Source organism: Aethalodelphis obliquidens, unplaced genomic scaffold, assembly GCF_003676395.1.
Source record: "Aethalodelphis obliquidens isolate GAN/ISIS:26980383/991018 unplaced genomic scaffold, ASM367639v1 scaffold14, whole genome shotgun sequence".
Lineage (NCBI taxonomy): Eukaryota > Metazoa > Chordata > Mammalia > Artiodactyla > Delphinidae > Aethalodelphis > Aethalodelphis obliquidens.
Window position 1 is genome coordinate 31,187,625 of NW_020837958.1, and position 27,184 is coordinate 31,214,808.

At 37.9% G+C, this 27,184-nt stretch overlaps 1 protein-coding gene across 3 annotated transcripts in view; it reads left to right on the forward strand.

Moving 5' to 3' along the window:
* RRAS2 (RAS related 2) overlaps window positions 1–16,372 on the forward strand; it is a 71,050-nt gene extending 54,678 nt beyond the window's left edge. The window contains exons 2-6 of one of the 3 annotated variants that reach the window (XM_027115307.1): window positions 898–985; window positions 1,898–2,000; window positions 2,173–2,281; window positions 12,564–12,682; window positions 14,874–16,370. In XM_027115307.1, the coding sequence (XP_026971108.1) occupies window positions 898–985; window positions 1,898–2,000; window positions 2,173–2,281; window positions 12,564–12,682; window positions 14,874–14,961 (507 nt within the window). In that variant the 3' untranslated portion in view covers window positions 14,962–16,370. Of the gene's footprint in view, window positions 1–897; window positions 986–1,897; window positions 2,001–2,172; window positions 2,282–12,563; window positions 12,683–14,856 lie in introns of those variants that run through there. The other 2 variants (XM_027115308.1, XM_027115306.1) reach the window with 2 other exon arrangements.
* Window positions 16,373–27,184: the final 10,812 nt, after the last annotated feature.

Genomic DNA, 27,184 nt, shown 5'->3' on the forward strand with positions numbered 1-27,184 from the left:
GAGAGAGAGAGAGAGAGAGAGAGAGAGAGAGAGAGAGAGAGAGAGAGCGCGCGCGAGAGAGAGAGCGAGCGAGCGCGAAGGAGATACTCAGAACTGATGTCAGTGTCCTAGTTAGTGCCCTTTTGTATGAAGGGGGAAATAAGTTGTCTTTCAGATTCTTTTTAAAACCTTTAAAAAAAGATTGTGAAATGTAATATACAAACATTAAGTGGTTCGCTAAGACTCTTCCCTTCTTACTCTGCTACCTTAACTGCCCTCCTTCTGGTGATGATATCATAAGATAACAGTGGGGTGGCTTTGCTAACAGAAGAAGAAATAGAAGTTAAGATGAAAAACTAACAAAAATATTAGTGAAAGAATAAGTTTGAGATCCACAAAGATGAAAAAAAATTGTGAAATCATTTCCTTAGGATAATACACAAGGCAGCTGAAAGGGAACTCTAAGACAAGGTGTGCGAAAAGTGGAGAAAAGAAGATGAGGCATTGAATCAGGCAGACTTTGTGTTATCCTATTTGTTTCAAACTGCTTTGTTCTAAGGACTGATGCCTGCCATTGGGTTGCAGATAGACCTGAATTATAGCTTACTGTGTTTTTCTAGTTTTTCTGGAATTAGAGATCTAGAGTCTTAGGTGTATATAAGTTATTATGAAAAAAAAAAGATCTACTGTAGTAGATCTTTTACAGTCCTCTTGCATATTTCAGGTATGAAAATTCAGAGATATTTAGTACCCTTTCTCTACTTGAAACCTGCTCGGAATAGACTTCATTTAATGGGGAATTGACATAGTAGGATAAACCTTAATACAGTGAAATTATTTTGATTAATTCTGGATAAAGTTCCATTGGTACTTGGGCAGGTAAACATAAATTTTAAAATAAGGTTCTTTTTCTTACAGTCCTATTTTGTAACGGATTATGATCCAACCATTGAGGATTCCTACACAAAGCAGTGCGTGATAGATGACCGGGCAGCCCGGCTAGATAGTAAGTAATCTTCCTTTATTTGATGGTTCACGTATCATATTTTTAAAAGTAAGCTTTGATGTTTTGCTAGGTTAAATACTACAATTGAAATGTTAGATGATCTTGAATATAAGCCCATCTCTTTCATTAGTTTTGATTGATGAATCTGCGTATTAGGCAATTTAAATATTCCTCAGTAAATGTTATGTAAAATAATTGGATTGAGCTTGTTCTGGTGAAATTGGTCATGTCACTGTAACTTGCTGAAGTTGTGTTTGTTGGGACATTTGGAAAAAACATGAGGTTTCGGCTCTTCCTACCTTTTGATGAAGGCTGAAATGGGTGAAGTAAATATAGAAAAGCTTCAACATTTGCTAACTTGCTTAGAGTTTATAGCACAGAGGCCTTAACAAAGTGTTTTGTGCTTGGCTAAACTTTCCACCTCTCCACAAAAGAAAGCCCTTTTCTTTTAACTTGTATGATTCTTTTATTCACAGAGATCAAGAAATACATTAGCATCTGTACATTCAGTATGGTATTTGGGGGGTGGGGTGGATGAGCATTTCTTTCTTGAATTTACAGGTATCTTTTTCAGTTCTTTTCATGGAGGAGGTAAACATCCAAGAGACTTCAGAGGTTATCTGACTGTCTGCCTAGGTGTATTTGATATTCTTAACCTTGTAATTGCTATGCTAATACAGTCTAAGTACAAAATCAACCTGCACTGATGAAGATAACTCTGAAACTGTCTGCCATTAGAATATATTTGTCTTTAGCATTGAATAAAGTACTAAAAGGAGAATGCCATTTTTTAAATTATACTAAGTATGGTGTGCTCCAGAGGACCCAGTTTAACTGGGCCTGCCCTTGTGAGGAAGCCATTTTTGTAAGATGAAAACACGAACATAATTACATTTCTTGTTTTTTCTTTAGTTCTGGATACAGCGGGACAAGAGGAGTTTGGAGCTATGAGAGAACAGTATATGAGAACTGGCGAGGGTTTCTTGTTGGTCTTTTCAGTCACAGATAGAGGCAGGTTTGTATCAATATTCAATTGTAGGTCTCCTATTCATGTCTAGATCACTGTTTCATTGAATTTGCATTCTTATTTTTATAGAAAAAGGAAAAGTAATAAAGTAGTATATGGAGCATGGGACTCTGAATTCTGATAGTTGACCAAATTGATTAATTTGTTTTTGTGTTTTTAGTTTTGAAGAAATCTATAAGTTTCAAAGACAGATTCTCAGAGTAAAGGATCGTGATGAGTTTCCAATGATTTTAATTGGTAATAAAGCAGATCTGGATCATCAGAGACAGGTGAGAAGGAATTTTGCTATTGGGAAGCCAATTATTTGTAATCATGTGAGTGAACAGATATGTTTAATGAGAAAGTGTCATGATCAAAAACACTGTGCTGAGTGTGGCACACTGGATTTCATAGAGGTCCTATGATAGGTGACAGATAAAAAGGAAGTAGATCTGGGGGCGTTCCATTTTTACATAGTATACAGAACTTCAGTGGACTCTATAAGCCAGCAAGTATTTGCACCAGCTCCATTCACATGTTGTAATTTCTTAGGTAACACCACAGCTCTAATTTAGTTAGATACTCCTAAACTTACCTGTAATTCAGTATTAATGCTAAATTACCTCATTTAGAGAATGACTTTGATTTAAATTACAGTATTTGGATTTTTCCTAAGTCCCATTAATGACTGAATTTTCCGTTAATTCTTCACATGGGCAGCTCTAACACCAGTAACCTGCAGGAAAATAATATTTTTAGTATTTAGTTGCAGGCTTGTTTATACTCACTTGTTCTTTACCCACTTATTTCACATACAATTTAAAAAATTTGGGGTAAATATTGGCCTCATCTTTCTGTGAGGGAGGGGAGCAAGTTCAGATATAAATTAACGGAGGCTCTGCATTATTTGGGGGTTCTTTTGGTGTCTTCATTTCTTTTAGGTCTTTAGTCTCTATCCCCCATCTGGAATACAATTGTTTAAATACTTAATTTTTGCCAGTATTTAAGTCCTCTTGTTTCTATATAACCTTGGGTTAACAAATTTTTGTGTTAACAGATTTTGATTGAAAGTGCAAACAGCAGGAAAAATTGGTTGATGAACAGCATTGAGGATAGCCTTCCATTTTGTAGTTAACTATTATTTAAAATATAATCTTTGATTTGTGTGCTCTATTTGTAAATTTTGTTGAAGGTATACCAAGTTTAAAGCATGAATTTAAGAGAATGATACTGTTCTAATGCTAAAGTTTAGAAATGTTTACCTGTTGTAGAATGAATTTTACTGTCACACCTCTTTCAAATCTGAATTATTATAAACTTAAGGTGAAAACATTCAATCTTCATTTCAAACCAGTATAAGCTGTTGGAAGTAATTTAGGATATGACATTGCTCACATCTTAAAACCTGGAGTAGACAGTCCCATCTATTTTTTTCTCATTTATATTTTATTTTTGGGGGACCATTTCCTTCAGTGTTTCTGAATCTAATTATGTTTATTAAATATTGCCCAGTAGAACCTTTCTACTGCTCTTCTCAGTCCTTTCTAGTACTAGAAACACTTTTAGATGTCGTTGGATCTGGGGAATAATGGCAAAGTAACTCTGCAGGGAGCAAGCAGTTCTTGCCCTATCTAATGCTAGATAGATGTTTCCTGCTGTGATTTTTCTCAAACTTTTTTACGGTGGTAACTCCAGTAAAGGAATAAGTGGTGGGCCTGGGGTGAGGTGGGAGCCTTCTATAGTTTAGGCAAGATTAGGGAGAACAGAGGAAAGGGAGTATGTCCATCAGAACTAAACAAGCCTTGCTATGATTAGCTTGGGGGCAAGGGGTCTGTATGAGTTACTTTTAAGTCATTTATATATTGAAGATTGCCAGTATTTGGAGTGTGGTTTCCATCTGTCTGCAGATATTAACATATTGTGGCACTTTGGCTTTGTTTTTACCATAGATTTATAAATTTTTCTTCTAAGTTTTTTCTTTTTATAAAAGTAATAGATTTCAGAGTAAAATAAGAACAAGGTGGTAAAAGAAGCAATATAGGGGATGATAAGTTTAATATTTCCATCACCTTAAAGATAGGCAATTAGCTTGGAGTAAGTTCTTAATTTCTCTGCTTTAAAACATATACATAGACATTAAGTACTATGTACATGCTGAAAAGTTGAAATGTATATATATCCAAGGGAGAAAAGCAAATGGCTGAAAACTGACTGCTTACTTTTCTGCTCCTTCCTATAGATTCTCCTCTCTGAAGGATAGGCACAAAGAAACATTTTATTCCTCCCATGCTTTGTCTTCTCTTTTCTAGGTTCCTTCACCCTGCACTCAGGCGTAAAGGTCATCATCATTACTCTTATGTGAGAGCCTTTAGTGCTGACTGGAAATCCTACTACATTTCTCTAGTCTATTCATTTCCCACTTGTTTGGATGATTATTACTTACTTTCTATTTTTAAATTAATAACACTTTCTTCCCCTTCCTCATCCTCAGCAGATTGATGATGAGTGGTATTTTCCTATTTCACTGAGATGTTTTTACATGTTCCCACTTCCACATGCACTAACCTAAGGGCACGTATGCCCCATTAATTCTGCTTCCTCCCACTTGCATGGATAAACTTCACCTCCCTGACCAGCCTCTCTGATAGGCACTGAAGCCCATCCATTGCTCCTCGTGGGCATCACCCCAGCAATTGTTCCATCCAGGTGTTCCATTTCTCTCCTGCATGATTATTCCCATCAGCTTGAGACATGCTACAATGCTCTCATCTTTAAAACAAAAAGTAATAACCACGGCAAAAGCTAATCTCACATTCCTCCCTGAGAACCTTTTTTGCTGCTCCTCCTAGTAAGCAGAACTCCTTAGAAGCGTTATCTACACTCTACTTCCTTTCCTTTCTTTTTCTTGTTTGCACTGACTGCAGGCATAGCACCTGGTCAAGGTCACCACTTGCACAGATGTAACATTTGACACAGTTGCCCACACTTTCCTTTTTGAAACACTTTGTTTACTTAGCTCTGGAACTCCATTCCCTATGCATCCTCCCCCCTCCCCTCTCCTTTTGTTGGTACTTCCTTGTCTTTCTCAGGTGTCTTAGGGCTCAGGCACACTCTCTTCTGTGTACATTCTGTGTCCTGGATGTACAAAGACAAACATGCCTTACCCCTCCAAGCCTTGAGGGCCATACTCGGTGCAGTTGAAATTGAGATGCTGTACTAAAGGTTTTTACCTTTTAGAAGTCTCTTCAGAATTAAAGATGATGTTCTGTAATGCCTTGGCACCCTTACTTGCTCTACCAACTGATCCTGGACAGGCCACAGGCACCTCATAATAACTTCTTCCACTTCCAAATGCTGACTTTTTGGTCATCTCTTTAGGTCAGACTTTTTGGTCATCTCTTTAGGTCAGTGACCAGTCTGGCTTGCTCTTAGTTGCTGATCAGCTTGTTCTTTTCTGCCTTTGTCTTAGGCTCTACCCTTTGGACTTTCTCTAGCTTCTAGCCCGTTTTCTCTTACATAGCAAATGCCAGTTCCCCATGTTCTTTGAATTTGTGGGTCAGCCCTGGGCATTCCTACTACTGCTCCTGAGATTCTGAACACATCAGGGGCGGGAGATCACAGAAGAGACTTTGCCTATTTCCTTTTGACTTCTGTATCTCTGTGGACTTGCTTCATCCACCCACCTATTCATCCAGTTTTTTATAGAACACTTTCTAGGCACTTATGACAGAGCAGTAGAAAAAACAAGGTCACCGAAATAAAGAGAGATCTGTAGAATTTGAATGGCAGTGTTACCACATACCTGGGCCCTTAGAGATACATTGATCATTTTGTTTATTCTGTCAGAGGTATAGGAAGAAAATATGGGTAAATGATTTACTTGCCCTTGCTAAAATGTAAACGTAGGTAAATATGACAACATATTGATTCTGAAATTTCATACAGCAGCTGTGTGTGGGCTTGGACTGTGGACTTCATGATAGCTCTGATTTCAAGTTCCTTGTCCTTGACTCAGCCTCATCTAGAAGTCAATGGTTTTTTGCCTTTTTTAAAAAATTTGTTTTTGCTTTTCCCCCTTTTACCTCTCCTGGCTTGCCTCAGTTTCTCCCTTTCCTGTCCTCCTTGTTAGGTACTTAATTTCTACTGGCCACCATTAATTCGAGAAAGGAGCCCATTACACTTATAACAATAGATTACTTAAGTGTATTAATCCCCACTCCTCTTATCTGTCAGTACCTTGACCACAATGTGCCCTGCAGCCTCCCAGGAAAAAGAACCCCCTCCCCCCAACAATAGAGTAAGGGTCTTCTCTGGCCACCTGTTTGTGCCTTGTCTGCAACTGATTCACTTTGTTACAAAGCAGAAACTAACACACCATTGTAAAGCAATTATACTCCAATAAAGATGTAAAAAAAAAAGAAAAGAAAAGATTTGTAAGCGCCATGACGGCTTCTCAGTTTTGTTCATGTTTTGTCCTTAGCACAGAGAACAAAGGTATGCACTCAGGATACAGTTGCTGAATGAATGAATCAAGGCATCAGTGAATCAAGATGTGGTATTAATATGATGACTCTTTCTACATAATAGATATTTTTGAAAAACAAAACAAGTTTTGCTTCTGTAAACTTAGGTTATTCATTAACTCAACACATCCCTAAGTGACTATTGCAGATGTTGTACTCTGTTCTTATTAAACTTAATTTGTTTAATAAAGCTGCTCTCGTCATTCCCATTTTGCTCTTCTCTATTTAGAAATAGGTAGTATTAGATAAACCCATGTTATTGTGGATTTTCACAGATATTCATTTGTGCCTTAGAACTGAGTCCCACTGGAGGTTCCAAAATGTAAATCTGAATTTCTTGCATCAGGTTCACCTTTGTTGTTTAAAACAAAACATTTCTGGTAGCACTCAGACCTACTAAACCAGAATATCCAGGCTTAGGATTTGGTATCTTTGTAAAATTCTCTGGGTTGGGGAACCTCTGGGAAATCCTTGTTTGTGTAGCTTTCAATCTTTTGTTGATTTCTGGCTTCACAGTGTTTTGGCTTTGGTACATGTGGTGTTCTTTCTGTCATATTTTTTTCCTTTGGTGGTAGTGATGCTATCTTCGTTAAAAGTGCTACACCAGTAAGCTCATAAGCAGCTTTATGTGTGGTTAGAGATTTCTTGACCAGAAATGTGTGTATGAACTTTGCTGACCTCAATTCCTGGAAGACTGATGTAAGACCGTGCTTTAAAAATAAATAAATGAAGCACATAGACAGTCTTAGCCGTGGGATTGTTTTATCATCTAGACCATTAATTCATTAATTTTTTCAATTGTATAAAGATAGGTCATTTGCTGTTTCCCTCTGGCCGAATTGCATTATGTAGGTGGGATAGGGCAAGGTAGCGTTCTAAAGAATAATTGAGCAGAAATACAAGGAACAAAATTCTTAAGGACATATATTTCCCTCCCCCAATCAAATTATATTAGTAAAGTAAGTAATTGATTAAGACTGACATGTCGCAAAAATTTATTTTTACTTCTTTTATATCTCTTTCACTTCAAGATGTAATTTTACTTCAAGGAATTTTATGTCAACTTTTCTTAAAAAGAATTGTCCTTTCTAAATTGGTGGCTCTGTAAAGATTTATTTTCCTACTTGGCTTCCTTACTTATTGTTAATTGCTTGCTTGATTTGATTGATTGATATTTCAAACCATAGGCCTTATGGTACCTGTGCTGTTTTGAAGAGAGGCAGGGTAGATTTTAAAGTTACATAAACTTGGGTATACTAATACTATGTAGAACCTGCCTGCCACTCTTTTGAAATACAACAGAGTATAAACTGTTATGAAGTAATTGTTAGATGTATATGCATTAATGTAATGGCCTAATGATATTGCATTGAAGGTGCTGAATTTTGAGAATATAAAATTAAATTAGGAGAACAAGCTACCTGAAAGGATTAGAGGGAACAATACCTTGAGCTAAAACAGGGCCCAGGAATATTCTAATCAGCCAGAGTGTCAAACCTGAAAATTCCTGGGGTATCGAATAGTGCATTGAGAAGGGTTTTGTTCTAGTAGTGGGGCAAAATCAGCCTTAGATGTAATGCTGTTCTGGTACTGTACAATAGAAAGGATCAAACTTTCCGAATAATTGCATCCCAGAAGAAAGCTCAGGAATATTTATAGGAATACAAATTATCCAGAACTCAATAGGTAAAAATCTAGTAGCCACGCATCCACTCAAAACTTACCAAGCATGTAAAGCAGCAGGAAAATATGACCCATAATAAGGAGAAAAGACAGTGAATAGAAACAGATCCAGAGATGACACAGATGATAGAGTTGGTGAGCAGAGAAATTAAAATGGTTATTATTACCATATACCATATGTTCAAGAAGCTAGAGAAAAGACTGAATATTGACTATGTTAAAGTAGAGACATGGAAGATGTAAAAAGATCAAAATCAAACTTCTGGAAATTAAAACTACCATGTCTGAGATGAAAAATACACTGGATGGGATTAACAGCAGAAGTAACGGCTGAAAAATTTCTAAATTTGATGAAAACTTACAAAGCTCAACAAACCCTGAGCACAAGAAATATGAAGTAAACTACAAGGCACATTATAATGAAATTGCTTAAAAGCAGTGATAACGAGAAAAAACTGAAAAGTAACCAGAGGGGGAGAAACATTGCATACAGAGGATCAAAGATAAGGATGACAGCAATCACACTGTTTCTCACAGGAGACGATGCAAAGAAGATAGTGGCACAGCATCTTCCAGGTACTGAGAGAAAAAACTCATCTGAAAATTTACTTCAAAAACAAAGGTGAGGGCCTCCCTGGTGGCGCAGTGGTTGAGAGTCCGCCTGCTGATGCAGGGGACACGGGTTCGTGCCCCGGTCCGGGAAGATCCCGCATGCCGTGGAGCGGCTGGGCCTGTGAGCCATGGCCGCTGAGCCTGCGCGTCCGGAGCCTGTGCTCCACAACGGGAGAGGCCACAACAGTGAGAGGCCCGAGTACCACAAAAAAAACAAAAACAAAGGTCAAGTAAAGACTTCTCCCAGATAAACAAAAAGTGAAAGAATTTATTACCAGCAGACCTACATTAAAAGAAATGCAAAAAAGAAGGGAAACCATACCGAATGGAAATCTGAAACTATACAAAGAAATGAAGAACACCTTTACCCATTTATGTGGGTAAATATAAATTACTTTAATTGTTATTTAAATCTCCTGAAAACATAATTGGATGTTTAAAGCAAAAATAATAACAATGTATTCTAAAGTAATAGGTAACAGTAATAAAAAGAGCAGGAGGGAGAAACATACTATTGTTATAAGGTTCTTAAACTATACATGGATTGACATAATATCATTTGAATTAGACAGTGATGAGTGAAACATGTATATTATAAACTCTAAAGCAATTATAAAAATAACATAATAGGTACATAGTTTATTAGCCAACAAAGAAGATCAAATGGAATCATAAAAACAATACAGTTAACCGAAAAGAAGGCAACTTTTGATAAGTAGAACAAAGAATAAATGGGATGGTTAGGAAACAAATTTCAAGATGACCCAACTATAGCAATAATCACATTAAACTTAAATAGTGTGAACACCTCAATTAAAAGGCAGACATTGTCAGATTGGATAAAAAGCAAGACCCTACAAGAAATCTACTTTCAACGTAAAGATACAAATAGATGAAAAGTACAAAGGATGGGATAAGGTATACCATGCTAATACTAATGAAAGAAAAGTTGAAGTGGCAATATAAATATCAGACTAAGTAGATTTCGGAGCAAATATTATTACTAGGAATAAAGAGGATCATTTCATAATGATAAAGAGATTAATTCATCAAGAGAACTTAACAATCCTAAACATTCATGTAATGAATAACAGCTTCAAAATCCTTAAAGCAAAAATGGGAAGAACAGTTATAGTCAGAAGTTTCAGCACCTCTCTCAATAATTGAGCAAGTAGAAAGAAAATCAGTAAGGATATAGATGGTTTGAAGAACACTGTTGGGCAACTTATCCTAACTGACGTTTAGTAAACACTCCACTGAACAACAGCAGAATATACATCTTTTGAAATGAGAATGGGTCATAGAACAAGTCTCAATACAGTTAAGGGGATTCTGGTCAGATGGTGTATGTTCTTTGACCACAGTGGAATTAAACTGGAAATAACAAAGATATCTAGGAGATCTCCAAATATGAGGAAATTAAGATACTTTTAATTTACCCTCAGTACAAAGAAAACACAGGACATTACAAAGTATTATGAGCTGAATGATAACTAAAACAGCATATCAAAATTTGTGGGGTGCTATTAAAGAAGTACCTATAGAGAAATTTATAGCATTAAATATTTGTATTAGGAAAGAAAAAAGGTTTCAATTCAGTGACTAGCTTCTACCTTAAGAACTGTAAGAAAAAGAAAGAGCAAATTAAAACCATAGTAATCAGAAGAAGTAAAATAATAAAGAATGGAAACCAATGAAATTGAAAATAGGAAAAACATAGAGAAGTAAAGAAAAACCAAAAAGGGAGAGATAACCATCATTTCAAATCTTAGTAGATGTTTAAAAGATAATAAGGAAATACTATAAACAACTTTATGCCAATAAATTCAGCAGGTTAGATGAAATAGACCTATTCCTTGAAAGGCACACACTCAAGAAAAAAATAGATAAGCTGAGTAGTACTATATGTATAAGATAAATCCAATTTATTGTAAAAACCTTTCCTCAAAACTCCAGGCCCAGATGGATTCACTGGGCCAATTTTACTAAACTGATTTTGCTGAAACTATTCCAGAAAATTGAAGAGGAGAGAATTCTTTCCAACTCATTATATGAAGCCAGTATTACTCTGATACCAAATCAGACAAAGATATAAGAAAACTACAGTTCAATATTTCTCATAAACATAGATGTAAAAATTTTTTTTGATGTAAAATTTTTTAATTAAAATTTTAGTAAATAGAATTCAATATATGAAAAGAACAATGCATTATCACTCAAGTGGAGTTAATTCCAGGAATGCCATGTTGATTTAACAGGCGAAAGTGAATCAGTATAATTTATCATATTAACAGACTTTAAAAAGGAAAAATCATATGATCTCAACAGATGCAGAAGAAAAAAATTTGACAAAATCCAGCATCGGTTCCTGATAAAAATTCTTTATAAATGGAATAGTGAGGAACTTTATTAACCTGATAAAGGGCATCTGTAATAAAACCCTACAACCAACAGCTTACTTAATGGTGAAAGACCAAATGCTTTCTCCCCAAGATCAGAAACAAGTCAGGAGTACCGCCTCACCACTGCTGTCTTGGAGCTTCCAGGCAGTGAGGTAAGGCCAGAAAATGAATGAAAAAACATCTACATCAGAAAGGAAGCAACAAAACTGTCTTTATTAGCAAATGACATGATTGCTTATATAGAAAAGCCTATGGAATTTACAAAAACAAAACAAAACAAACCCACCTAGATGAGTTTAGCATAGTTCCAGGTTCTAAGATAAAGATACAAAAGTTATGATTCTTGCAGAGAAAAATGTATATCATTGAAAAAAGATGAGAAGAATGTGGTTCTGTATGGATGATAAGTTCCTGAATTTTCTTTTTTTTTCCTTTTTGCCCATCTGTAATTTTCTAACCTTATATAAGTGTTTACTTTTGTGGTAATGACAGCAGTGAGAGTCACTTTTTCAGAAATATGAATTTTCAGGCCCACTATATAAATATAAATGTAATATAGTTTAATAGTTGTAGGTAATTATCACTATTCCAATCCTCTACATTTAAGATATATATAGGACATCTACTATATACGGCTAATATTCAATTAGCCTTTTCTTTCTCTGGCCTACCATTTATATGTCATCAGCAATGCCACCCTTCCCTGCCTACCTTCCTTCATTTCTTCATGTAAGGAAGGCATTGTGAGGGCTTGTGGTTCTATTCATTATTTTTTTCCCACATATTTATTGAGAGTCTTCCAAGTACCAGGTACTGGGGAATGCAGACGTGAAGAAGACCCCATGGCTTCTTGAGGCCTGCCCTGCTCTCCAGCCTCATCTCTTGCCATTTTCTCTCTTAGCTTATTGTATTCCAGCCACTCTAGGCTTCTTTCAGTTTCTGGAACTTGGAGTGCCCTCATGCCTGCTGTTTCCATTGTCAGGGATACTTCTTCACCCTGACCCAACTCCATACACTTTACCTAAATATCACTTCCTCAGGGAAGCTTTCCCTGACCTGCTCAGCAGGGTTATACACTCCCATAGCACCTTGTACTTCCTAGAATTTATCACTGTTGCATTTAATACTTTTTGAGTAATCACTAGACTGACATCTTGCTTCTGTCATGTTCTGAGTTTTTCTGCGGAGGTGGGCTTCAGCACTATGAGTTAAACTATTAAGTGTTTTGGTTCGTCTTAAGGCAAACCAGCTTGGTCTCTGGCTGGATTAACAGTGCAGTGTGTGGCCAAGCAGTAGATGGAGCAGATCTAATCGTTAATACTGTACCTCAAACACACCTCTTGAAATTTCAGGTAACGCAGGAAGAAGGACAGCAATTAGCACGACAACTTAAGGTAACATACATGGAGGCGTCAGCAAAGATTAGGATGAATGTAGATCAAGCTTTCCATGAACTTGTCCGGGTTATAAGGTAAGCAAAACATATCCCAGAAGTTTGTTTTAGTTTATTGAATTTGATGGGTAGTCACATTATGCTTTTTAAAAAAATTAAGAAAAAAAATTACCATTAAATGTTTTTCGTAAGAAAGAGGAAATTGTATGTAGGAGTGATTCTTTTCTGGGAATCATTTTTGACATGGTATGTTAAAAATTTTAATTACGTACGTAATTCTGGTTACTTCCTACATAAAAAGCCTAATTTTATTATATTGAAGTAGAGTACACATAGAGATTTTGAAAAGAATTGGTGCACCTTCCAAAGGTGGCGGTGGTGTGAAGATAGTGACGACAGCAGCTAACACTTGAGTGGTAGGTAGCGTCTGCCAGATCCTGTGCTGACTGCTTCCCGTGCATTACTACATTTAATCCCCACCACAGCCCAGTAATGCCCCTCCTCTCTGATGAGAAAACAGATACACAGAGGTGAAATAATCTGAACGTATTAAATGGCAGAGCTGGGACTTAAATCCAGGTCTCTGATTCCAGAGCCTGTGCTCTTAGCTTTGCTTCCTACCCACTCCTCCCAGGCCACGAGGAAGCCAGGCAGTAGAGATTCAGCAGTCCCACAGCATATGAAGTATGATATCCAGACTTCATAGAGGTTTTCTGTTCGCTGGCCTAGGAGGCCTCTGTGGTTCAGAAAGTATTATTGGGTTCCAAGAAGCTGGAGGCGGTGAGTGAGGTTGGCTGGAGTTGGTGTGTGTGAGAAAGAGTGAGTTGCTTTAGCAGGTGGGGTTTTGTGAGATTATTTTGGGTCTTGGTGGCTTGGCCTCTGTTTCATCCTCTGTTCTTAGTTCTGCTGGTTTCCCTGCTAGTTAGTTTGACAGGTATATGGAGTTAGTTCCTGTTGTACGTCTAAGGTGAATTGACATTTTGAGCTATGGGCTTCTACTTGTACTTTTTCTTGGCCCGTTACTAGGGCATTCTCTTTGTGGGTTGGAAAAGAAGATTGCTTTTTTTTTTTTAGTAGTTTGTTAAAAATGCAAATTCGGTTATTTTTTAATGAATACAGAGTTTCAGTTTTGCAAGATGAAAAGATTTGGGAGGTGGATAGTAGTGCACAACATTGTAAATATACGTAAAGCACTGAACTGTACCCTTAAAAATGGTTAAGATGGTAAATTTTATGTGTATTTTACCTGCCCCCCCCACCCCGAAACCAATGCCTTTTTTTTTTTTTTTGGCCATGTTGGGTCTTCGTTGCTGCATGCGGGCTTTCTCTAGTTGCGGCGAGCGGGGGCTACTCTTCCTTGTGGTGGGCATGCTTCTCATTGCGGTGGCTTATCTTGTTGCAGAGCACGGGCTCTAGGCACACGGGCTTTAGTAGTTGTGGCACTTGGGCCCTAGAGTGCGTGGGCTTCAGAAGTTGTGGCGCGTGGGCTCGGTAGTTGCGGCATGTGGGCTCTAGAGCACAGGTTCAGTAGTTGTGGCACACAGGCTTAGTTGCTACGTGGCATGTGGAATCTTCCCAGACCAGGGATTGAACCCGTGTCCCCTGCATTGGCGGGCGGATTCTTAACCATTGTGCCACCAGGAAGTCCCACTAGTGCTTTTTAAAAATAATTTTTATTGCTTTTTTGAAATATTTAATCCTTGGTTTTGATCCTCAGAATTGACCCACATCCATCAGTCAGGAGTGAGGAGGGGGTACATGAGACTTTTTTGTGCCAGAGACTGTTAGACATTTGAACATAACAAAATCTTCTTTAATCCTCGTAGCAACTGTGAAAGGTAGGGGTTTTATTATCCCTCCTAAAAAAACACCCCTCAGAGAGGTCAACTAACTTGTTTAATACAGACTTGTAGTTACGAAGTGGCAAAACCAGGACAGGAATGGCATACCTCATAAGTAGTGATGGATGTTCATTCCTAAGGATACCTTAGAGTCATGGAATTTCAAACTGGGAAGGGAATTTAGAGGTGTTGAATTCAGCATCTCACCTAATTGAATACTCACCCATAAATGAAACTCAGACAGCTTTGCTTATGCTCATGTTGAAGCATTTGTACCTCCCTGCCCCCAAAGATTTGCTTTGACTCCCTAGTTGAAATTTAACATTGAAAAGCATATGCACATAAACCAGACTCATCCAACAATAACCTGCATTTATAATAATGTATTACCAAAAAGTCAATTATCTATAGGTTTTTCTATCTTACAGGAAATTTCAAGAGCAGGAATGTCCTCCTTCACCAGAACCAACACGGAAAGAAAAAGACAAGAAAGGCTGCCACTGTGTCATTTTCTAAGAATCCCTTGAATTTTAGCTACCAACTGCCAGGAAAAGCCCTCATCTTCTCCTTCTCTCCTTACAGTTTACATCATGTTGGTACCTTTCTAGCCTTAGATAAATGATCACCGTGGTAGCCTTAGACCAAGAAGCTGGCTAATCCTTTCCATGAAGCTGATCCAATGGTCAGTCAAGACAGATTTAAAGGAAACACTAAGGCTGCTTCAAAGATTATCTGATTCCTTTAAAATGGATATCTATATACACAGACACATTCTTTTTTTAAGGGCTTACTTTTAATAGGGATGGATCAGTTTTGGAACCTAAGCTGTTTGCCAAGCTGAAGTCATAGGTTGTGAAATAACTTTTAACTTCTGGAATCATATTGCCTACTGTTACTCTAAATAGAAACATAGGGAGTTTTAAAAAAATGTGAATTTTTGCCTATCTCTAAAAATTTTGATGTCAACTTTAGTTAACCTTAAATACACTGAATTGAATCCACAAAAGTGAGACATCTCAGACCTTTACTGATGCTATAGCCTTTTGTTTTCCAGTGGCCAAAATACCAAAATGCCTACTGTATTTATAGGTTAAAAACTGCGTGTAAAGCCTTTACTATTATTCCTAAAGATAATATTCTGTGTGGCCAAATATTTGGACTCATTCTGGACTTAGGCATTTTAGTGTTCTTGGTTTTTTAATTTAACTCTTTTCACAGCCATGTTGAGAGTAAAAATAAATAATTTCTGTCTGTCTTCCTTTTCAAGTATTTCTGGATAAGGGATTCAAAAAAACTAAAACTGTTTTTGTTTGTAATATAAAATATGGAATTGATCTTTCCAGGGTCAGAGATGATTAATGTTTTGCTATATACTTTTATACATTATTTTCTTATCAAACTAGTTAACAAGTATTTTTATATGTTTGTAAGCAAATATGCTTTCACAGCATACCTTGTGTATATGTAAAGATAAGTATTTAATTCTCACTTCACTTTTAGCTGACAAAGGAAAAAAAGTGAAAACTACAGAAACTGTGGTAGAACCTTACATGCTGTTCTGGTCCTGGTTGTACCCACCTTTGGCCAGTCACATAGCTACTCGAGAAACCTTCCCAATAGAGTACAACAGGATGAGAATCTGAAATCACTTCCGATATCCCCTACTAGATATTGACTGCTATATCAAGTAGTAAATGGTAAAACTTTTAATTGACAATTAGTATAACTGTGGGTGACTTCTGATTTTGTTTTTAATTCTGTGGATTGTGTTTAAACAATTCAAAAGTATGTTCCTGATTTTGAGATACTAAGTGGTATTGCACAGTTGTCACTTTATTGAATGTGTACAACAGTTCCATGAAGATTATAAAGCATACCCTTGTATAGCTTCAGGTGCTAGAATTAAAATCGATCTGTTATCACAAGATGATGCTTGATGACTTGTTATTTTGGTGGTTTATTGAAGGAATGAGTGTTGGAGGAAACTTATTTTCATAGCTCTATGCCTTTTCCTGAGGATTTGAATCTAAGATCAATACTGGATATTTAGTAGGTGAACTTGAAGTGAAATGGCTTGGTGTTTTTAGTGATTTCCTGAATATTTTCTTAAGTCATTGTTTCTTTAACTTTTTCTATGAAGTGCTCCTGACAGAGATTTCTCACTGTAGAGGGGAGAGGAGGGTGAATACATACACATATACTCTCTCTGAGTATGATGCCTAAAACAGCTGAAGCAAAGCACACAAATTTATTTGAATGTTAATTAAAATTACTGCCCAGGAAGATACCACATTTATCCCCTGGCTTTTGGTGCTATAGCACTATCTTGTATCCTTGTTAGTACTTTCAGTTGGAGAAGTTTTTTTTATTTATCATTGGTAACTTCAGATAATAAGAGATAGTCTATACAACATTCATATTTAGTGGGAAACCTTTTATTTTGTTCTGAGTAGATGGTTTATAACCAAGCAGCCTAAAAGTTAAATTTTGTTATCTCAGTTTACTTTTTTTCTCTCTGTGCTTTACTTTGGATAATTTTTATTCCTACATCTTCAAGTTCCCTAATGTTTTCTTCTGCAGTTATTCAATCTGCTGTTAATCCCATCCAATGAATTTTTCATTTCAGACCTGATGTTTTTTCCTCCTGTAGAAGTCCTGTTTTTTAAAAAATATATCTTCTGTTTCTTTCCTCATTATGTTCATGTATTTCTCTTATCCAGCCCCTCTCAATTGAGTTCCCAGAGAATTGGGTCTAATGCCTTATCTGTTGTATGTAGTGAATTAACTTCTGTGCATCTGGAATGGTTCTAGCTGTGTATCATCCTTGGGAGAATTGAGAAAATAATCCCTCAAATAACTTTTTGTACTGCTTAATTCTCTTGCAGAACCCTGGTTGAGAAAGGCTGCTTTGAATATTTGAACATGGTTACAATAGCTGTTTAACATCCTTGTCTGCTGATCATGTCTATAAGTTTTGGATCTATTTCTATTGACTGATTTTTCTCTAGTTATGGTCTCATTTTCCTGCTCCTTCACATGTCTAGTAAGTTTTTATTGATATTAGATGCTGGACATTGTGTATTTTATGTTGTTGGGTGCCTAGATTTTGTTGCTTTCATCTAAAGATTCTTGGGCTTTGTTCTGGTAGTCAGTTAATTTATTTGTAGTTGTTTGATCCTTTCAAGGCTTGTTTTTTAAGCTTCATGCAGACTCAAGTAGCTTTTTTCCCAGGATAGTTTAGCTCCACTGCTAAGGTGTGGCCTTTTTGGGGTCTCTACTGAATGCCCTGTGTAATCACTGAGGACTCCAGTTTGGCTCATGGGAACTCAGACAATTCCCAGCCCCATATGAGCTCTGGGGAACCATTCTATTCGCAGCTCCTGTGTCATTCTTTCCCTAGCCTCCTGGAGTTTCACCCTATACATGCATATGTTAATATTTAGCAAAGCCTCGTTGACCCTCTGCATATTTTTGGAGCTCTTTCTCTGTTTGGCTCTCTCCCCTCCAGAACTTTGTCCTGCAGCTTTCAGCTGCTTCAAACTCCCTGATCTCCAGTGTCTGTCTTTTTAGCTCAGGGAAACATTTGTGACCTGCTTGGAATCCCCTATCCCCTCTGCAATCTGGAATGTGTCTCTAGGCAGAGAGCCAGGACAGTCTTAAGGTTTAGTTTATTTGTTTTTCTTCCGTCAGGGATTGTGGTCCTGTGCTGCCTGGTGTATAATGTTTGAAAACAGTTGTTTCACATATTTACTCTAGTTTTCTGATTGTCTAAGGTAGGAGGGTAAAATGTGGTTCATGCTACTCCACGACTGGAAGCTGAGGTCGTTCGCATTTGATTTCCATCATATAATCAGAGGTACCTTGTAGCCATCAATCTATGACTTGAAATCTTTTCTCACAGAGAATGGCCAGTCTCGTGACACGAATATTCCTTGTCTGTGTGGCCATTGTGTTTTCCTCTCTAGCTTGGGGGCCGGCAAACTTTTTCTCTAAAGGGCCCGTTCGTAAGTAGCACCTTGGGCTTTGCAGGCCATGTGGTTTTTGTCCCAGCCCCTTAGCTCTACCACTGTAGTGCCAAAGCAGCCATAAACAATGTATAAATGAAAGAATGTGGCTGTGTTCCAATGAAAACTTATTTGTGGACACTGAAGTTGGTATTTCATATAATTTTCTTTCTTCTTCCTTTTTTTCTTTAAATTATTTATTTGGCTGCACCAGGTCTTAGTTGCGGCACGCAGGATCTTCCTTGCGGCACGTAGTATCTTTCAGTTGGGGCCCACGGGCCCACACGATTGCACACGCGATCTTTTAGTCGCGGCCTGCAGGATCTAGCTCCCTGACCAAGGTTCGAACCTGGGCCCCCAGCATTAGGAGCACGGAGTCTTAGCCACTGGACCACCAGGGAAGTCGCCATGTCATTTTCGTGTGTCATGAAATATTAATCTTTTGAATTCTTTTCAAAAATTCATTTAAAATTGTAAAGATAATTCTGTACAAAAACAGATGGCAGACTGGATATGATCTGTGGGCCATGGTTTGCCAATCCTGCTCTTTAGCACATTTAGCATTTGAAATTACACTCCCAACTTCAGATTCTCTTATGAATGTGGAAATTCTTTCAAGCAGGATTTCCTGAATTAACAGTCATGAATTTCTGTCCTAGGAATTTTCTCCCTATATTGTTTGTTTAGGGCTTTACAGTGTTTCAGAGTTGAACATTATGCTCTATTGACACACCTCTTACACTGATGATTCTCTAAATTTGGGACTTAAGAGTTTTGTTTTATATATATATACTTTATCCTTTGACTATTAAAATTCAGTGTAACAGGGCTTCCCTGGTGGCGCAGTGGTTCAGAGTCCGCCTGCCAATGCAGCGGACACGGGTTCGTGCCCCGGTCCGGGAAGATCCCACATGCCGCGGAGTGGCTGGTCCTGTGAGCCATGGCAGCTGAGCCTGCGCGTCCAGAGCCTGTGCTCCGCAACGGGAGAGGTCACGACAGTGAGAGGCCCACGTACTGCAAAAAAAAAAAAAAAAAAAAAATTCAGTGTAACAAAGTTGTATATACTTAAGGTCTAACTTGTTCCTCCTCTAACTGTTCGTCACCACTTGGTTTGATTTCTTTCTTTCCCATTCCTATACATAGTGATGCCATTGAACAGGTAACCGGCAGGTAAATGGGAGATGATGATAAAGTGATCACTTTTCAATATCATTCAAACACTTAAAGGTACTTAATCAGTGACTGCTTATAAAGTTTCAAAGTACTTTTTAGAAAAAAGGCATTTTAATTTTTTTTAAATTTTATTGGAGTATAGTTGATTTACAATGTTGTGTTAGTTTCAGATGTACAGCAAAGTGATTGTTACACATACATTTATTCTTTTTTAGATTCTTTTCTCATATAGGTTATCACAGAATACTGAATAGAGTTCCCTGTGCTATACAGTAGGTCCTTGTTGGTTATCCATCTTACATATAGTAGTGTGTATATGTTCATCCCGAGCTCCTGATTTGTATCTCCCCACCAAGTTTCCCCTTTGGTAGTCATAAGTTTATTCTTGATACCTGTAAGTCTGTTTCTGTTTTATAAGTAAGTTCATTTGTACCATTTTTAAAAAATGAGATTCCACATATGAGTGATATCATATGATATTTGTCTTTCTCTGTTTGAATTACTTCTCTTAGCATGATAATCTCTAGGTCTATCCATGTTGCTGCAAACGGCATGATTTCATTCTTTTTTATGGCTGAATAATATTCCATTGTATATATGTACCACATCTTCTTTATCCATTACTCTGTCAATGGACATATAGGTTGCTTCCATGTCTTGGCTTGTATAATAGTGCTGCAGTGAACATTGGGGTGCATGTATCTTTTCGGATTATGGTTTTCTCTGCGTATATGCCCAGGAGTGGGATTGCTGGATCATATGGTAGTTCTGTTTTTAGTTTTTTAAGGAACCTCCATAGTGTTCTCCATAGTGGTTGTACCAATTTACATTCCCACCAACAGTATAGGAGGGTTCCCTTTCCTCCACATCCTCTCCAGCATTTATTGTTTGTAGACTTTTTGATGATGGCCATTCTGATCGGTGTGAGGTGATACCTCATTGTAGTGTTGATTTGCATTTCTCTAATAATTAGTGATGTTGAGCATCTTTTCATGTGCTTTTGGCCATCTGTATGTCTTCTTTGGAGAAATGTCTACTTAGATCTTCTGCCCATTTCTTGATTGGGTTGTTTGTGTATTTTTTGACTTGGAGCAGGATGAGCTGTCTGTATATTTTGGAGATTAATCCCTTGTCGGTTGCTTCATTTGCAGATATTTTCAACTCATTCTGTGGGTTGTCTTTTCATTTTGTTTATGGTTTCCTTTGCTTTTAAGTCTAATTAGGTCCCATTTGTTTATTTTTGTTTTTATTTTCATTACTCTAGGAGGTGGGTCAAAAAAGATGTTGCTGCGATTTATGTCAAAGAGTGTTCTGCATATGTTTTCCTCCAAGAGTTTTATATTTTTATAGTGTCTGACCTTACATTTAGGTCTTTGATCCATTTTGTGTTTATTTTTGTGTTTGGTGTCAGGGAGTGTTCTAATTTCATTCTTTCACATGTAGCTGTCCAGTTTTCCCAGCACCACTTATTGAAGAGACTGTCTTTTCTCCATTGTATATTCTTGTCGCCTTTGTCGTAGATTAATTGACCATACATGTGTGGATTTATTCCTGGGCTTTCTATCCTGTTCCATTGATCTAATATATTTCTGTTTTTGTGCCACTACCATACTATTCTGATGACTGTAGATTTGTAGTATAGTCTGAAGTCAGGGAGCCTAATTCCTCCAGCTCCGTTTTTCTTTCTCAAGATTGTTTTAGCTATTTGGAGTTTTTTGTGTCTCCATATAAATTTAAAAATTTCTTCATTCTAGTTCTGTGGAAAATACCATTGTAATTTGATAGGGATTGCATTGAATCTGTAGATCGCCTTGGGTAGTATAGTAATTTTGACAATATTGATTCTACCAATCCAAGAACATGGTGTATCTTTCCATATGTTTGTGTCATCTTCGATTTCTTTCACCAGCGTTTTATAGTTTTCAGAGTGCAGGTCTTTTGTCTCCTTAGGTAGGTTTATTCCTAGGTATTTTATTCTTTTTGATGCAGTGGTAGATGGGATTGTTTCCTTAATTTGTCCTTCTTATCTTTTGTTGTTAGTGTATAGGAAGATGCAACAGATTTCTGTGTATTAATTTTGTATCCTGAAACTTCACTGAAATCAATGAGCTCTAGTAGTTTTCTGGTAGCATCTTTAGATTTTCTATGGGTAGTATCATTTCATCTGCAAACAGTGACTGCTTTACTTGTTCTCCAATTTGGATTCTTTTTATTTCTTCTCTGATTGCCATGGCTAGGACTTCCAAAACTGTGTTGAATAGAAGTGGTGACAATGGACATCCTTGCCTTGTTCCTGATCTTAGAGGGAATGCTTTCAGCTTTTCATCGTTGAGAATGGTGTTAGCTTTGGGTTTGTCATATATAGTCTTTATTATGTTAAGGTAGGTTCCCTCTGTGCCCACTTTCTGGAGAGTTTTTTCATAAATGGGTGTTGAATTTTGTCAAAAGCTTTTCCTGCATCTATTGAGATGACCATATGGTTTTTATTCTTCAGTTTGTTAATGTGGTGTATCACACTGATTGATTTGCAGATACGGAAGAATCCTTGCATCCCTGGGATAAATCCCACTTGATCTTAGTGTATGATCCTTTTAATGTATTGTTGGATTTGGTTTGCTAATATTTTGGTCAGTATTTTTATGTCTGTGTTCATCAGTGATATTGGCCTGTACTTTTCTTTTTTTGTGGTATCTTTTGTTGTGGTATCAGGGTAATGGTGGCCTCATAGAATGAGTTCAGAAGTGGTCCTTCCTCTGCAGTTTTTGAAAGAGTTTCAGAAGGATAGGTGTTAACCCTTTTCTAAATGTTTGATAGAATTCACCTGTGAAGCCATCTGGTCCTGGACTTTTGTTTGTTGGGAGTTTTTATTTTTAATTAATTAATTAATTATTTTTTGGCTGTGTTGGGTTTTCATTGCTGTGCGCGGGCTTTCTCTAGTTGCGGCGAGTGGGGACTACTCTTCATTGTGGTGTGTGGCCTTCTCATTGTGGTGGCTTCTGTTGTTGTGGAGCATGGGCTCTAGGCACGTGGGCTTCAGTAGTTGCAGCACGTGGGCTCAGTAGTTGCAGCTTGTGGGCTCTAGAGTGCAGGTTCAGCTGTTCTGCAGCATGTGAGATCTTCCCGGACCAGGGCTCAAACCTGTGTCCCCTGCATTGGCAGGCAGATTCTTAACCACTGAGCCACCAGGGAAGTCCCTCTTGGGAGTTTTTTAATCACGGTTTCAGTTTCAGTATTATGATTGGTCTGTTCATATATTCTTCCTGGTTCAGTCTTGGGAGATTGTTCCTTTCTAAGAAATTGTCCATTTCTTCTAACTTGTCCATTTTATTGGCATAGAGTTGTTTGCAGTAGTCTCTTATGATGTTTTGTGTTTCTGTGGTGTCAGTTGTAACTTCTCCTTTTTCATTTCTAACTTTATTGATTTGAGTCCTCCCTTTTTTTCTTGATGAGTCTGGCTGAAGGTTTATCTATTTTGTTTATCTTCTCAAAGAACCAGCTTTTTGTTTCATTGATCTTTGCTATTGTTCTCTTCATCTTTATTTCATTTGTTTCTGCTCTGATCTTTATGATTTCTTTCCTTTCAAAACTTTGGGTTTTGCTTGTTCCTCTTTCTCTAGTTACTTTAGGTATAGGGTTAGGTTGTTTATTTGAAGTTTCTCTTGTTTCCTGAGGTAAGATTGTATTGCTATAAACTTCCCTCTTAGAACTGCTTTTCTTGTGTCCCATAGGTTTTGGATCGTTGTGTTTTCGTTGTGATTTTTCTCTAGGTATTTTGTGATATCTTTGATTTCTTCAGTGATCCACTGACTGTTTAGTAACATATTGTGTAGCCTCTATGTGTTTGTGTTTCTTACAGCTTTTTTCCTGTAGTTGACTTCGGATCTCATAGCATTGTGGTCAGAAAAGATACTTGATGTGATTTCAATTTTCTTAAATTTATTGAGGCTTGATTTGTGGCCCACGATGTAATCTGACTTGGAGAATGTTCCATGTGCTCTTGAGAAGAAAGTGGATTCTGCTGTTTTTGGATGGAATGTTCTATAAATATAAATTAAGTCCATTCAGTCTAATGTATCTTTTAAGGCCTGTGTTTCCTTATTGATTTTCTGTCTGGATGATCTGTCCATTGATGAAAGTGGGGTGTTAAAGTCACCCACTATGATTGTGTTACTGTTGAGTTCTCCTTTTATGGCTGTTAGCATTTGCCTTATATATTGAGGTGCTCCTGTGTTGGGTGCATATGTATTTACAATTGTCATATCTTGTTCTTGGCTTGATCCCAGGATCTTTATGTGCTGTTCTTTTTTGTCTGTTGCAACATTCTTTATTTTAAAGTCTATTTTGTCTGATAATGAGTATTGCCACTCCAGCTTTCTTTTGATTTACATTTGCATAGACACCTTTTTTCCATCCCCTCACTTTCAGTCTGTATGTGTCCCTTGATCTGAAGTGGGTGTCTTATAGACAGCATATATATGGGTTTGTTTTTGTATCCATTCAGCCAGTCTGTGTGTTTTGGTTGGAGCATTTAATCCATTTACATTAAAGATAATTATCGATATGAAGGTTCTTTTTGCCATTTTGTTAATTGTTTTGGATTTGTTTTGGAAGTCTTTTTCTTCTCTGTTTTTGTGATTTGGTGTCTGTCTTCAGTGATGTGTTTAGATTGCTTTTTCTTTTTTGTGTGTGTATTTAACATAGATTTTTGGTTTGTGGTTCCCTTGAGGTTTTGATATAGCAGTCTATATATAAACAAGACTGTTTCAAGTTGCTGATCTCTTCATTTCAAACGCATTTCCAATATCCTGCATTGGTACTCTCCTCACGATTGCTGGTTTTGAAACTATATTTGTGTGGATGATTTCCTACCTTTACTTTATATTTGCCTTTACCAGTGAGCTTTCTCATTCATAATATTCTTGACTCTAGTTTTGGCTTTTTATTTTCCGCCTAGAGAAGTTCCTTTAGTATTTGTTGTAATGCTGGTTTGGTGGTGCTGAATGCTCTTAGCTTTTGCTTGTCTGTAAAACTTTTGATTCTCCATCGAATCTGAATCAGAGTCTTGCTGGATAGAGGATTGTTGGTTGTAGTTTCTTCCCTTTCATCACTTTAATCGTTCACTCCCTTCTGGCTTGTAGCGTTTCTGCTGAAAAATCAGCTGATAACCTTATGGGGGTTCCCTTGTATGTTATTTGTTGCTTTTCCCTTGTTGATTTTAATATTTTTTTCTTTGTCTTTAATTTTTGTCAGTTTGATTAATATGTGTCTTGGCATGTTCCTCCTTGGGTTTATCTTGTGTGGAACTCTCTGCACTTCCTGGACTTGAGTGAGTGATTCCTTTCTTATGTTAGGGAAGTTTTCGACTCTAATCTCTTCAAATATTTTCTCAGGCCCCCCTCTCTCTCTTTTCTGGGACCCCTATAATGCGAATGTTCGTGTATTTAATGTTGTCCTAAAGGTCTCTGAGACTGTCCTCATTTCTTTTCATTCTTTTTTCCTTATTCTTTTCTGTGGAAATGATTTACACCATTCTGTCTTTCAGCTCACTTATTTTCTGCCTCAGTTACTCTGCTATTGACTCCTTCTAGTGTATTTTTGATTCCAGTTATTGTATTGTTCATCTGTTTGTTCTTTAAATCTTCTAGCTCTTTGATAAACACTGCTTGTAATTTCTCAGCCTGTGCCTCCATTCTTTTTCCAAGATCTTGGATCATCTTTACTATCATTACTGTAAATTATTTTTCAGGTAGGTTGCCTGTCTCCACCTCATTTAGTTGTTCTTGTGAGTTTTTATCTTGTTCCTTCGTCTGGAATATATTTCTCTGTCATCTCATTTTGTCTGAGTTTCTTTGTGGTCTCCTTTCCGCTGGCTGGAGGATCATAGTTCCTCTTGCTTCTGGTGTCTGCCCTTTGGTGGGTGAGGTTGGTCTAGGGGCTTGTGCAGGCTTCCTGGTGGGAAGGACTGCTGCCTGTGGGCAGAGCTGTGTTAAGGGATGTGCTTATAGGTAGCTGTGAGCTCAGTGTGGCGTTAGGCACCCTGTCTGCTGATGGGTGGGGCTGTGTTCCTATCCTGTTGGTTGTTTGGCCTGAGATCTTGCAGCACTGGAACCTGAGTAGGGCCAGGTCTTGATGCCAAAATGGCAACCTTCAGGAGAGCTCACACCTATCAGTATTCTCTGGGGCTTTTGCCACTGGTGTCCTTGCCCCCCCGCAGTGAGCCACAGTGGATCCCTGCCTCCCCCGGATACCCTCCAAGACTCGTAAGTAGGTCCAGCCTTGGCTTCTATGGAGTTACTGCTTTGTGCTGGGTCCCAGTGTACGTGAAACCTTGTGTGTGCCCTCCAAGAGTGGAGTCTGTGTTTCCCCCAGTCCTGTGGGCCTCCTGCACTCAAGTCCTGCTGGGCTTCAAAGCTAAATGCCTTGGGAATTCCTCCTCCTGATGCCAGACCCTTAGGCTGGGGAGCCTGATGTGGGGCTCAGGACTCTTACTCTTGTGGGAGAATCTCTGTGATATGATTATTTTCCAGTTTGTGGGTCGCCCATCCAGCAGGCATGGGATTTGATTATGTCATGAAAGTGCCCCTCCTGCTGTGGCTTCTAAAAGCATTTTAATTTGAACAGATTTCTTTGTGTAAGGCTTTATTGGGTGTTCTGGGGAATGGATAGATTTCCTTCCTACAAATTACTCAGTGTCTAGTGGAGGAAGATGCAGAGTGACAAAAACAAATGCCGAGAGGGCAGAGTTAAGGCAGAGTTTGAGGAGTGTGCAGAAAGTTCTCAGGTCCAGCAGAAGTGATACTTTATATTCCTCCTAGAAAATCTGAGAGAGCTTTGCTTCTTAATTAGAAGTGATGTTTTCGCTGGAGCTTGACAGATTGGTAGGCTTTGAGGTGGGAAGAGAGGAGAAGAGTGAGGTGTGGAATGGCTGGGGAAAAGCCTGGGCAGAAGCACAGAGCTGGCAGCATGCAGGGTGTATTCTGGGATTGGAACCTTAATCTAAAAGGATTTTAATGCAGTGGGGAAAAAATTACAGAGTAGACTGGGCTTGGGTTGTGGAGGGCTTTAAATATGACGGCCCTTCTGTATATAATGGGAACCTGCCAAGGTTTCTGAACAGGGAGTGCCCGACTTCAGTCTAGTGTAGTACGCATGATGGACAGGTATGGAGTTAAGGAGGGGTGGTTAGATGAGAGGTTATTGGAATTATGGAGTCTGTTCTCTTTCCATTTGTTCTGCTACTTTTGTCTAACCCCTCTGTCTCACACCCACGTTATTGCAGTAGTCTGTGAAGTAGTCTTTATTTCCACTTTGCCCCCACAAAGCCGTTCCTTCAGTAGTCAAAGGGATCTTTTTTAGACCATAAATTAAATGTTACACTGCTGCTTAAAATCTGTCATCATCTAAATGCACTTGGACTAACATCTGAATCCCTCCCCATAGTGTACAAGGAAACCTTCTGCAGGATGTGTCATCTTCCTGCCTCTCACATTCAAGCTGACTTGCTCTCTCACACCCTAGCACTGGCGGAGTATTTTCCAAGTCATTTGCTTCCCTTGACTGTT